General features: G+C 39.6%; 1 protein-coding gene across 1 annotated transcript; it reads right to left on the bottom strand.

Moving 5' to 3' along the window:
* Positions 1-3725: 3725 nt before the first annotated feature.
* Positions 3726-5920, bottom strand: LOC140841217 (uncharacterized). The gene is made up of 2 exons (XM_073208482.1): positions 4633-5920; positions 3726-4396 (listed from the first exon to the last, which is right to left on the bottom strand). The coding sequence occupies exon 1, from the start codon at positions 5629-5631 to the stop codon at positions 4636-4638; it is 996 nt and encodes a 331-aa protein (XP_073064583.1). The 5' UTR covers positions 5632-5920; the 3' UTR covers positions 3726-4396; positions 4633-4635.
* Between the last annotated feature and the right edge of the window lie 7648 nt (positions 5921-13568).

Genomic DNA, 13568 nt, shown 5'->3' with positions numbered 1-13568 from the left:
AAGCGTTTAATGTTTGGTTTTGGTGCAGCAATTTTGATTTTTTTCTCCTATTTCGTCGGAGTTTTGACGTGATACGGAAAAGTTGTGACCTGACAACAAATATTACAGACGTGTTTAGTGTCACACTAAGCAGTTAGACCAAAATAGATGAAATTTAAAAGTTAGTACCAAAATCAAAGTACGATAATTTAATGGATTACAATTTAAAATTGAAGAACTTATTGGACCTAAATTCATTTTTCCATTAACACCGGATGATAACCTTGTTGCATAAATGTAACGCATACCATCGAATACGGAATAACATATCATCAGAATTTTGTATTTAAACTCATTACAATCTAACTCTATTTATCCCAACCTTTACTTTATTTCGACACCTTTACCAAAATAATTTCGACGCGGTTTCCACATAATTCTTCGCAGAAATATGAGTAAAGTCTTCCTCAGATTTCTTATTATAAAATCTAACAATTACCAATTCAGTTTATTCCCGAATAAATCAAACTTTGATGGAAAATTTCAACCAATTGTTTTGTGATATTAGTTTTCCTCAAGATATCACAGTTTGCAAGGAATAAGTTGTATAAAAGTATCTTACTTTCTTCGAGCTTTCACCATGCATATACGTACATATTACTACATTATATGCAAAGGGATGCTCGTAAAATAACATTTCTAGTTTGAGCGATTCTTGATTTTGATTCCTTGGTTGGGCGTATAGGACTGACCAGCTTATCTCTGGGGATGGCCGATTTCTATGCAACGAACCCCAATTATACTACCAAACTCGTGCTTCATCTAAGGGACTCAAAGGGACAAGTCATTGATGCGGCAGCCAATGGTAAATACATGACCATTTACTCCTTGTGCAAATTCTTTCCATTTTTACAGATAGCGATGGTTCCAGTTCTCCACTTCCCACATCCAATATTTTTATCCTCTAGTTATTTATATATTGATGTTTACTCATCGGATGTATTGTCTGCAAGGATATGCAGCTCACAGTTTATGGAAGGATGTTGAAGTTGATGCAATCATTGGTCCTCAAAAATCTGCACAAGCAAGCTTTGTGATTGGTCTTGGAGATATATAGAGCAAATGTTCCAATAATTTGTCTCTGCTACAAGTCCTTCACTCCATCCCAGATCTCGATATTTTGTTCAAACAGGCCTAACTGATGCAGCTCAAGTAGGTGCTATTGCTGCCATAGTTGGATATTTTCACTGGAATCAAGTTGTTCTCATATACGAAGATTCAGATTATGGCAATGGGATAGTTCTGTGGAACTTTTGAAAAGCTTGAAATTCTCATTCCACTTTGAACGAATATATACAGTGTACAAGAGATCCTAAGCCTAATAACAAACTAACTACTAAGGCATAAAACTAGGAAATATAATAGTAACTAAAGCCACCTATACATGACTAATTCTACTAATGATACATGTAAATCAACTTAGGAAATGTATTTCTACACTCCCCCTCAAGCTAGACGGTAGATGTTTAACAAGGCAAGCTTGTTACACATTTCTTGAAAGTTGGGCCGAGGCAATGGCTTTGTAAGAATATCTGCTACTTGTGACTTAGACTATACATAGTCCAGTGATATTACATTGTTCACCACCTTCTCACTTATAAAATGACGATCAATTTCAATATGCTTCGTGCGGTCATGCTGGACAGGGTTTTGAGAAATACTCAAAGCAGCTTGATTATCACATAGCATCCGTACAGCTCCATCAACTTCAACCTTGAGGTCTGCTAGTAGTTTTTGGAGCCAAATTCCCTCACATACTCCGTTTGCAAGTGAACGAAGTTTAGCTTCCTCACTACTTCGAGCAACAACCGTTTGCTTCTTACTTCTCCATGTCACTAGGTTTCCCCACACGTAAGAACACATTCCTGAGGTTGATCGTCGATCTGGGATTGAGCCTGCCCAGTCCGCATCTGTGTAAACTTCAACTCCACGTTGTGATGTCTTTTTGAAAAACAGTCCAGTCCCTGGTGAAGCTTTTAGGTAACTGAGGATTGTCATTACAGCATCCATATGTGTGACTGATGGATTGCTCATGAATCTACTAACCATACTTACTGCAAAACTTATATTAGGTCTAGTATGTGCGAGGTAGATCAGTTTTCCAAAAAGCCGCTGGTATCTCCCCTTGTCCACAAGTTCTTCCGTGGTTCTAGCATTCATCTTGAGATTTGGATCCATTGGACTGGATGCTGGTTTACATCCTAGCATCCCGGTTTCTTTGAGTAGGTCGAGGGTGTACTTGCGTTGAGATACTGTTATCCGTGTCTGTGATCTAGCAACCTCCATTCCAAGGAAGTACTTCATATTTCCAAGGTCTTTTAATTCAAACTCCGAGGCAAGTCTGATCTTCAGTCGCCGATTCTCATCGGAGTCATCTCCCGTAATCACGATGTCATCCACGTAAACACTCAATATAGATCGTTTCCCACATGATGAATGTTTCACAAATAGTGTGTGATCTGCATGACTGTTGATAGCCATTGTATTTAAGCACTCGAGTGAACCTTTCGAACCAAGCACGCGGTGACTGCTTAAGTCCATAGAGAGATTTTTTGAGTTTGCATACCTTGTTAGTATTAGCTTCGTTACTGAAACCAGAAGGAATCTTCATGTATACTTCTTCCTCGAGTATTCCATTAAGGAATGCATTCTTCACATCGAGTTGGAATAATGGCCAATCAAGATTCACAGCAAGAGATAAGATAACTCTGACGGTATTCAATTTAGCCACAGGGGCAAATGTCTCGCCATAGTCTTCACCAAATGCTTGAGTGTATCCCTTTGCTACCAACCTTGCATTGAATCTATCCACTGACCCATCTGGTTTGTGTTTGATCGTGAACAACCATCTGCAGCCAACTGCTCTTTTCCAGGAGGTAGGTCAGTAATGTCCCATGTGGAGTTCTTTTCTAAGGCTCGTATCTCTTCATATGTGGCTGCCTTCCATGCAGGATCTTTGAAGGCCTCCTCCACTGAGTAAGGTATTTTTACCTGATCAAGCTGCGATACAAAGCCTTGAAAACTCGGTGATATATTACCATAATACACATAGTCACTAATTTGATAAGGACCACAAGATCTGGATGATTTTCTTAGTGCGATGGGCAAATCTAACTCAGTAGATGAAGTGGGCAGTGGAGAAATGTTACCTGATTCATGGATATCTGCACCCAGAATCGTGGATGAGTCTTGGGTGTGCTGCTGTATTTCATCTTGAATTTCTTGAGACCTAGAAGGAGTCATGGGTGGTGGAGTTTCAGAGTAGGAGTGATGAGGCTCTAGGACAATGTTAGTGGAAGAGAACCAATCCTTAAATTCCCTAGAATCATTCTCCCCCTGAATTCTAGGATTGGTGTAATATGGCGTGGATTCGAAGAATGTGACATCCATGGAGACGTAATATTTGCAAAGGGTAGGTGAGTAGCACTTATAGCTTTTTGTGTTGGTGAAGACCCTATAAAGATACATCTGATTGATTTTGGATCTCATTTGCTTTGGTCGTGTAGATGAACATATACTTCACAACCGAAAAGTTTTGGGGATAGGGTAGAGATGAGCCTAGTGTGTGGGTAAACTGAGAGTAAAGCCTTGCAGGGTGATGTGTGTTTGAGGACCCGAGTTGGCATACGATTGATCAGGAACGCTGTCGTGAGAACTGCTTCCCCCAGAAATGTTTAGGTACATGGGTTGTGAACATAAGAGATCTAGCTACCTCTAATAGGTGTCTATTTTTACGCTCGGCAATGCCATTTTTTTGGGGTGTTTTAACACACGAGCTGGTGTGAACTATCCCATGGTCACTTAAATATTTGCCAAGTTGGTCACTGAAGAATTCACCTGCATTGTCAGTGTGGAAGACATTGATGGTGGTGTTAAATTGATTTTGAACCATAACATTGAATTGTTTAAATAACTGACAAGCTTCGGATTTGTCTTTCATAAGAAACACCCAACTCAATCTAGTGTGATCATCTACAAACAGTAGAAACCAACGAGTTCCATTTAGATTCGCAACCCGAGAAGGTCCCCATATATCACAATGAATAATCAAGAAAGGATGGGATGCAGTGTATGATCGAGGTGCATATGTGTTGCGAGTGTGCTTTGCTAATTGACATATGTCACATGAAAAATCACTTGTCTTTTTATTATGAAATAATGAAGGAAATAAGCGTTCAAGATACATGAAATTGGGGTGTCCTAAACGGAAATGAAGCAACATGATCTCACTATCTTTATTGGCAGAAAAATAACAAGATGGGTATGATACGAAGGATTTAGAGCTGATGTCTGGTGTGAGGAGAAAGAGTCCCGAGTACAGCTTAGCACATCCAATCGTCATCCCCGAAGCCGGATCCTGAAATTCACATGAATGAGGTTTAAAGATAGTTATGCATTGCATATCTTCATTGAATTTACGAACAGACAATAAGTTGCACTGTAGTCGTGGTATATAGAACACTGATTTGAGTGTGATGTTGCGTGAAATAATGACTGTCCCAATGCCCACAACAGATGATTGGGTGCCGTCAGCAATGGTCACCGAGATATTGTGGGTACATGGGGTGTATGTTGAAAACAATGTTCTATTACCAGTCATGTGATCTGAAGCACCGGAGTCGATGATCCAAGATGAGTCATCTGCTTTAACATGCATAGCCTGTGGATGAGTACCTCGTTGGGCCACGGTTCCAATGCCCGAGTTTTGTGTAGGTGACGGCCTGATTGAACAGCCTTGCTGATGAGGTCTCGGAGTAGATCCAATTGATCCTTGCTGAATGGGAATGAAGATGCATCAGTAGCTGTAGTGGCTGAATTGCCCTTTCCTCCTTGATCACCCCGGGAGTTTTGGTCTCGTGGCTTCCAATCTGGTGGTTTTCCGTGGATTTTCCAGCAGGTGTCTTTGGTATGTCCAAGCTTGCGATAGTGATCACAGTACGGACGGGACATCCTCGGTGCATTTGCTGCATAGGCCTGAGATTCAGTTTCAACTACTAGGGCTGATCCTTCGGAGATTTGTATTGCAGGTCCCCCCATTATCACCTTCCTTCGGCCCTCTTCATGGCGCACACTGGAGAATGCCTCGGAAAGGGTAGGCAGTGGCTTGGTTCCAAGGACTCGCCCACGGACATCATCAAGTTCTTTGTTAAGGCCACTCAGAAACTTGAACACTCGCTTGGTCTCAACAACTTTATTGTAGAGTATGCTATCATCCGAGCATGTCCACTTGTGATTGTCGTAGAGATCGATTTTTTGCCATAGCCGTGTCAAGTCACTGAAGAACTGAGTCACGGTGGAATCTCCTTGTCGAAGCTCATATAGTAAGCTTTCAGTAGCAAATAATTCAGAAGTGTTCTCTGTGCATGAATATGTCAATTGTCCAGCCTCACATATAGCCGCAGCGGAATTGCAGAACAAGAACTGGTCACCAATATCTTGATTCATGGAGCCGACGAGCCATGTTTTAACCATGCTGTCATTTGCCTTCCATGTCTTGTATGAGGGGTCATCAACCATAGGAGATGGGGCCTGACTGTTGATAAATCTTCTTTGCTCTTGCCACAGAGGAACATGAGTATGGATTGGGACCATTGAAGATAGTTTTGGCCATTGAGTTTATGGTTGATGATCAAGGGTATGGTGAGCTCAGTTGATGTTTCTGATTTTGCCATGATCTAGCTTAAAAGCTCTGATACCATGTGGAACTTTTGAAAAGCTATTAATTCTCGTTCCACTTTGAACGAATATATACAGTATACAAGAGATCCTAAGCCTAATAACAAACTAACTACTAAGGCATAAAACTAGGAGAGATAATAGTAACTAAAGCCACCTATACATGACTAATTCTACAAATGATACATGTAAATTAACTTAGGAAATGTATTTCTACAGTTCCATTTCTGTTTAATGCCTTATTTCAATATGTAAATGCTCGAGTATCATACAGAAGCATCATCGATCCCTCTGACAACAACTGATGATTTTCTGCTGCAAGAGCTATATAACATGAAAACTGTGCAAACGAGGGTATTTGTGGTGAACGTTTCAAATTCTCTCGCTTCAAAACTTTTCCTAAAAGCAAAAGAAGCAGGAATGATGGGTGAAGACTATGCATGGGTTGTATTAAATGGGCTGATGGACTTATTTTTTCACTGGATTCCCATGTCGAGGATTCTACGCAAGGAGTTCTTGGAGTGAAGCCTTTGATTCCAAAGTTCCGAAAACTCGATTCCTTGGCCAAAATATGGAAAAGGAAATTCATTGCAGATTTTCCTTACAATTTACAAGATGATCATAGCCTTATGGTCTGTGGGCGTATGATACTTTGGAGATCATGAGTTTTGTATACATGTCTCATTGGAGATGACAAATCGAGATTACGATGGACACATGATTATTAAATATTTTATTAATTAACTTGGAGAGTCTTGTTTTTATTCAAAATACGAGGCAAGAGTTTTGACTACGTGTGCTAGAATGTTTTGATCAAACTCCATGAAAGAGTTTTAAATTTAGAGCTAGAGTTTTTATCAAACATTGAAACAAGAGTTTCAGCCAACTGAGTCGGAATGAAACTCTACAATTGAGAGTCAATAAATGTTAATCTATGGTTGATTAATAAGAAATGGATATATACAACAAAAGAAAATCTCTCAAGATCTCTTTCAACCTCACAAAAGAAAATCGGCCCCTCCCCTTTTTTAAAGACCCACGGCCGAACCACCACAACTTCATCACGCCATTGCCTCCTTCCTGCCTTTCGCTGCTGCTAGCTGTCTCGGACCACTTGTTAGGATTATATAAGAGTTTAGAAGAACCGAATAAACTCTTTTAAAATATTTTCTTAAAATTGAGATGTTCTAACATTTTTAATGTTGTTAAGACAAATATTTTTGAATGATTAGCTTCTCTAGACCACTAAAAATAATGAATTGCGGAAATAGTTTGAATTTGATGGTGATAAGGTATATTGAAGAACCTAAGGGGGGGGTGAATAGGTTCTTTAAGGCCCTTTAGCGTTTTTAAAACGAGTTTGCAAAAATTGCAAGCGGAAGACTTGAGGGACAATCACAAATAAAAATGAATGCGTAAAGTAAATGCGTAAAATAAATGCGTAGTAAAGTAAATGCGTAAAGTAAAGAGGGATAGAGATGTTTATGGAAGTTCGACGAAGAATCGTCTACGTCTCCCCTTCTCGATGAGGATCGAGGTATCACTATAACGACTTGGCTTTAGGAGCTCCAAGCTAGCTTTTACAACCACGCCTCGATGCGTCTACTTGGCCTTGAGGGCTCCAAGGATAGCCACGAACTTTACAACCCACTCGAGAGTATTACTTTCACTCTTTTTCTACAACTCTTTTGATATTACAATTCTTTTAATCAACGCACACAAGAGATAGTAGAAAGCTTTGTAAGAGACAAGAGAGAGTGGAGTGGGATGATTGAGAATGCATCCTCAAAGGCCTATTTATACTAGTCTTGGACGCCAAGGTTCGGATCTTCTGTTTATACTTCGGAACGTCCGATGTGATTGAAATCAATTTGCGTAATTCTGGAATGACTTCGGATCTTCCGATCTTGACTTCGTAGGGTCCGAACATATGCTTCGGAGGGACCGATCAAACTCCGTTTCTTCCGAACAATTCTTTCAGACAGTGTATGAACAGCTTCGGAAGGTCCGAACTCCAGTTCGTACCGTCCGAACATTCCCGCGTTTCCGGAGATTTGAAATCTTCAACACTTCGTAGCTTCCGATCATGTCCATCGTAGCGTCCGAAATCTACTCAATCAACAGTCAGATCAATTTGTCTCCGGATTGAAGCGATTTGATTTCTTGTGTTCGGAACGTCCGATCACGTCTTCGGACTGTCCGAACTTTCTCCTCGCAGCTTCCGAACAGCTTCTAATTTGCTTCTGATTTGCACAATTTCGGAACGTCCGAACCAAATTTCGGATCTTCCGAACGTAACCTTGTTCTTAATTTCCTGCATGCCTCAATATAAAACATTAGTACATTTTTAATCCAAGTTTTGGTATCATCAAAACAAAAACTTTGGGATATGTTACAGCATTAAAAACATTAATCTCATCCTCGAGATTTGTATGCGTTTAAGGCGTAACAATCTCCCCCTTTTTGATGATCACAAAACTTGGTTAAAAATTGAGAAACAATAATCAACATAATCTAAATGGTTATTAAATAACTCCCCCTTAATCAAATAACAAGTCTAAGAGGTTGAATTAATAGCAATTTTAACCAAATAAATTCTCCCCCTTTTTGCGATAATCAAAAAGACATAAGCATAAAGAGAGACAAATAAACAGGTAAAATATCCACTAATAAATGCAAGTCTTTTATACAATGATGCATAAAAATAAACAAAAATAACAAAAACACAAGCTAAGAATCCGCATCCTCGAACGATCCGAACACTTCGGTGGATCCGAAGTGAAACGAAGCATCCGAATAAGGAACGGTGATTCCGAAGTAGCCAAGATGAGGAACACCTAAAATTTAAAATATTTAACACATAAATGAATGTTGAGCCATAATTATGGATAAATACAATTAATTTGTATTATCCGACATTATAATGCTCACATTAATTATACTCCCCCTTAATTTAACAAATATGTACGAGAGTATTTGTCCAATGTTTACAACTCAATCATGCCAAGTTCACCACGCAAACGAGTAAAAGTAGATTCATCTAGTGGTTTTGTAAAAATATCAGCAATTTGATTCTTGGTGTCAACATAGTGAAGTTCAACATCATTTTGCTCAATGTGATCACGAATAAAATGATGTCGAATGTCAATATGTTTAGTACGAGAATGTTGAACTGGATTCTTTGTTAGACATATGGTGCTTGTATTATCACAAAAGATTGGAATTTTTGAAAAAGTAACACCATAGTCGAGTAATTGATACTTCATCCAAAGAATTTGTGCACAACAACTACCGGCAGCCATATACTCGGCCTCGGTCGTTGAAAGTGCAACACAGTTTTGCTTTTTAGAAAACCATGACACCAAGCAATTTCCCAAAAAGAAACGAGTACCACTAGTGCTCTTTCTATCCACCTTATATCCTCCAAAGTCGGCATCACAGTAAGCTTTTAAATCGAAAAATGAGTTCTTAGAATACCATAATCCGAGATTTGGAGTATTTGAAAGATATTTGAAAATGCGTTTTAAGGCGAATAAGTGTGATTCCTTTGGACATGATTGAAATCGTGCACACAAGCAAACACTAAACATAATGTCAGGTCTACTAGCAGTCGCATAGAGTAGGGAGCCAATCATGCTACGAAATAATTTTTGGTCAACAGGTTTACCTCCCTCATCTTTGTCGAGTCTGACTGTCGTGCTCATAGGTGTGGATGAGGCTTTGGAAGACTCCATCCCAAACTTTTTGAGCATCTCCTTTATGTACTTCCCTTGGTTGACAAAGAAACCATCCTTGCATTGCTTGATTTGGAGACCAAGGAAGTAGTTGAGCTCGCCCATCATGCTCATCTCAAAGTGATCCTGCATAAGCTTAGAAAAATCTCTACACAAGTGTTCATTAGTAGCACCAAAAATAATATCATCTACATATATTTGTACTATCAGCAAATCATTATCTTTAGTCAAGGTAAACAAGGTAATATCAACTTTACCCCTACTAAAACCGTTAGACAGCAAGAAAGTAGACAATTTCTCATACCAAGCTCTAGGAGCTTGTTTCAAACCATACAAAGCCTTATCAAGTTTATACACATAATCAGATAAGTGCACATCTTCAAAACCAACAGGTTGCTCAACATACACTTCTTCTTTCAAATCACCATTAAGAAAAGCACTTTTAACATCCATTTGAAACAATTTAAAGTCTCTAGAGCAAGCAAAAGCAAGTAGCATGCGAATGGATTCTAGTCTAGCAACAGGGGCATAAGTCTCATCATAATCAATTCCCTCTTCTTGACTATATCCTTTAGCTACTAGCCTAGCTTTATTTCTAGTGATTGTACCATGCTCATCTAACTTGTTCCTAAATACCCATTTAGTTCCTATGACAGGTCTATCAGTGGGTCTAGGTACAAGATTCCAAACTTTATTCCTTCTAAATTCATTTAGTTCATCTTGCATAGCAATAATCCAAGAATCATCAAGTAAAGCTTCTTCTATGTTCTTAGGCTCTATGTGAGAAAGAAAAGCAAGATAATTGCACATATTAGAAGAGCGAGTAGATACTCCCTTCGATGGGCTACCAATGATGAGGTCCATGGGATGATCCTTGTGTGTAGTCCACTCCTTCGGAAGAGGTGCGTCCTCTTGATCTTTAGGAACATCCTCTAGGCTTGTGGACTCCAACTTTTCGCCAAGGATATCTATATCATCATCATCAGAAACAACAGGTCTAGGCAAGCAAGGGTTAGTTTCATCAAATATGACATGAATAGATTCTTCAACTAGTAAAGTGCGTTTATTAAAGACTCTATATGCTTTGCTAGAAGTAGAGTAACCAAGAAAGATACCTTTGTCCGATTTAGCATCGAACTTACCCAGGTTGTCCTTACCATTGTTGTGGATGAAGCATTTTGATCCAAAAGCGCGGAAGTAAGAAATGTTAGGCTTTCTCCCTCTCCATAGTTCGTATGGAGTTTTCTTGAGAATTGGCCTTATTGATACGCGATTGATGATGTAACAAGCAGAACTCATCGCTTCAGCCCAAAAATATTTTGGTAGAGAATGCTCACATAGCATGGTCCTTGCAATCTCTACTAGGGTCCTATTCTTCCTCTCAACGACACCGTTTTGTTGAGGAGTTCTAGGACAAGAAAAGTTGTGATCAATGCCTTTGCTTTGACAAAAAATTGAAAAGTTTTCATTTTGAAATTCCGTTCCGTGGTCACTACGGATTTGTTTGATCAACAGATTTTTCTCATTTTCAACCTTTTTGACAAAAATTTTGAAATGATCAAAGGCATCACTTTTGTGGGCTAAAAACAATGTCCAAGTAAAACGTGAAAAATCATCCACAATGACAAAAGCATAGGATTTACCTCCTAGACTAGTTGTCCTCGAGGGACCACATAAATCTAGGTGAAGTAATTCAAGGGGCATAGAAGTGGATACAAAAGTTTTATTTTTGAAAGATTCCTTTGTGTGTTTACCAAGTTGACAAGCATCACAAAAAGAATCTAATTTTAAATTCAGCTTTGGCATTCCGGAAACTAGGTCAAGTTTTAAAAGTTTTTCTATGGTGCTCATCCCAACATGACCAAGTCGTCTATGCCAAAGAATGTTGTCATCGACATTTAATGTTACAAGGCTTTTTATTTTTGAAAAAGATGAAATCTTTAAATCGACCTTGTAAACATTTTCACTTCTATAACCTTTGAAACTAATGGATTTGTCAGTTGTGAGTGATACAGTGCAATCGTGTGGTGTGAATTTGACTTCATAACCCCTATCGCACAATTGACTAATGCTTAGGAGGTTATGTTTAAGTCCTTTCACAAGAAGTACATCATCAATAATAGTAGAGTTAGATATACTTATTGAGCCGATGCCTTCTATGATCCCTTTGCTGTTGTCTCCAAAGGTCACCGATCCCTTTTCTTTTGGTCGAATGGATTGTAGCAGCTTCTTTTCTCCCGTCATGTGTCGAGAGCATCCACTGTCAAGATACCAAGTGCTCGATGACTTGTCTCCCCTTTGTCCCTACAAGATTGAGATACAGTTTGATAGTTGGTACCCGTTTCATTGGGTCCTTTGAGGTTAGTAGTAGTTGGGGATTTGGGGATCCATTTCCAATAACTATTCTTGTTGTGTTGGTGTCTAAGTTTCTTGCATTTAGGTCTTATGTGGCCTATCTTACAACAGTAAGTGCATGTTGGAGGTGTTCTTGGTTTTGCCTTTGCGATAAGACTAGCGAAGTTGACTGATTTCTTTTCATATCCTAGACCTCCTTTGTCGAAGTTACACCTTTGCATGCTCAAGAGGTTTTCTAGTTTACCGCTACTCACATTGAACTTGTTGAAGGCTTTCTCTAAGTCTCTTAGGTTTGTCTTGAGCTTAGTGTTGTCATGCATCCTAGCTTCTAGTTCAGTTTTAAGTTGCTTATTCTCATTTCTAAGTGACTTAGCCTTATTGTACATACTAGTGTAAGCGGAGAGTAATTCATCGTAAGAGGGTACCTCGTCATCATCCGAGTCGGTCAGATGATCTTCCTTCGCCATGAAGCATAGGGTAGACTCCTCTTCGTTGTCGCTGTCGCTCCACGTGGCTAGAAGGGCCTTCTTCTTGTCTTTGCCGGCCTTCTTCTTGGAGGGACACTCGTTTGCATAGTGACTCTTTTGTTGACAGTTGTAGCAGGTCACTTCCTTCTCAATCTTTTTGTCCTTCTTGTTGAAGTTGGAACTCCGCATGAATCTTTTGAACTTTCTAGTGAGGAGTGCCATTTCTTCATCGTCGCTATCTTCAAGTTGACTGGTCAAGGCGATCCCTTTCGCCTTTACTTTGTCGTCATCTTTCTTTGTCTCCTTTCGGGTAGATACTTCAAGTTCATGGGTCTTTAGGGTCCCATGAAGTTGATCAAGGTCGTAGGATGCCGCATCTCCCTTGTTGGATTCAATGATAGCCGTGCGCTTTGCATCCCATTCCGCCGGTAGTGCTCGAAGGGCTCTCCTCCACACTTGTTTAGTTGGGTAGTTCTCACCAAGTTGGGCAAGCTCATTGATGATTTGGGTGAGCCGCCGGAACATGGTGTCGATATCCTCCTTGGGTTCCATCTCAAAGGTCTCGTACTTGAGTTAGAGAAGATCTATCTTCGTTTCTTTGACTTGATTGGTTCCCTCGTGGCAAATCTCCAATTTGTCCCAAATCTCTTTGGCGGAGGTGCAAGCCGAGATTCTGTTGTATTCATTCATATCTAGGGAACAATGAAGAATATTCATAGCTTTAGCATTTTGAGAGATAAGTTTCATATCGTCCTTGGTGAAGTCATCCATTCCCTTAGGAATTTCCTTATCATCCACCGTTTTCATGGGGATATAGGGACCTTTCACCGTTATTTTTCAAAGGTCGTAATCGACGGATTGGATGTATAGAGATATTCTATTCTTCCAATATCCGTAATTAGTACCATTGAAAAGAGGGGGACGATTTGTGGATTGTCCTTGGGCATACTCGCTTGCTAGATTGGCCATTTAAAAGATTTTGAAAAATCTGGCTCTGATACCACTTGAAGAACCTAAGGGGGGGATGAATAGGTTCTTTAAGGCCCTTTAGCGTTTTTAAAACGAGTTTGCAAAAATTGCAAGCGGAAGACTTGAGGGACAATCACAAATAAAAATGAATGCGTAAAGTAAGTGCGTAAAATAAATGCGTAGTAAAGTAAATGCGTAAAGTAAAGAGGGATAGAGATGTTTATGGAAGTTCGACGAAGAATCGTCTACGTCTCCCCTTCTCGATGAGGATCGAGGTATCACTATAACGACTTGGCTTTAGGAGCTCCAAGCTAGCTTTTACAACCAC

The sequence above is a fragment of the Primulina eburnea genome, chromosome 9 (assembly GCF_022965805.1).
Source record: "Primulina eburnea isolate SZY01 chromosome 9, ASM2296580v1, whole genome shotgun sequence".
In the NCBI taxonomy this organism is placed as follows: Eukaryota; Viridiplantae; Streptophyta; class Magnoliopsida; order Lamiales; family Gesneriaceae; genus Primulina; species Primulina eburnea.
This window is presented reverse-complemented; position numbering and strand designations above follow the sequence as displayed.

Coding starts and splice junctions, on each gene's coding strand:
- LOC140841217 (XM_073208482.1), bottom strand. CDS start 5,631: ATGGTCCCAATCCATACTCATGTTCCTCTGTGGCAAGAGCAAAGAAGA.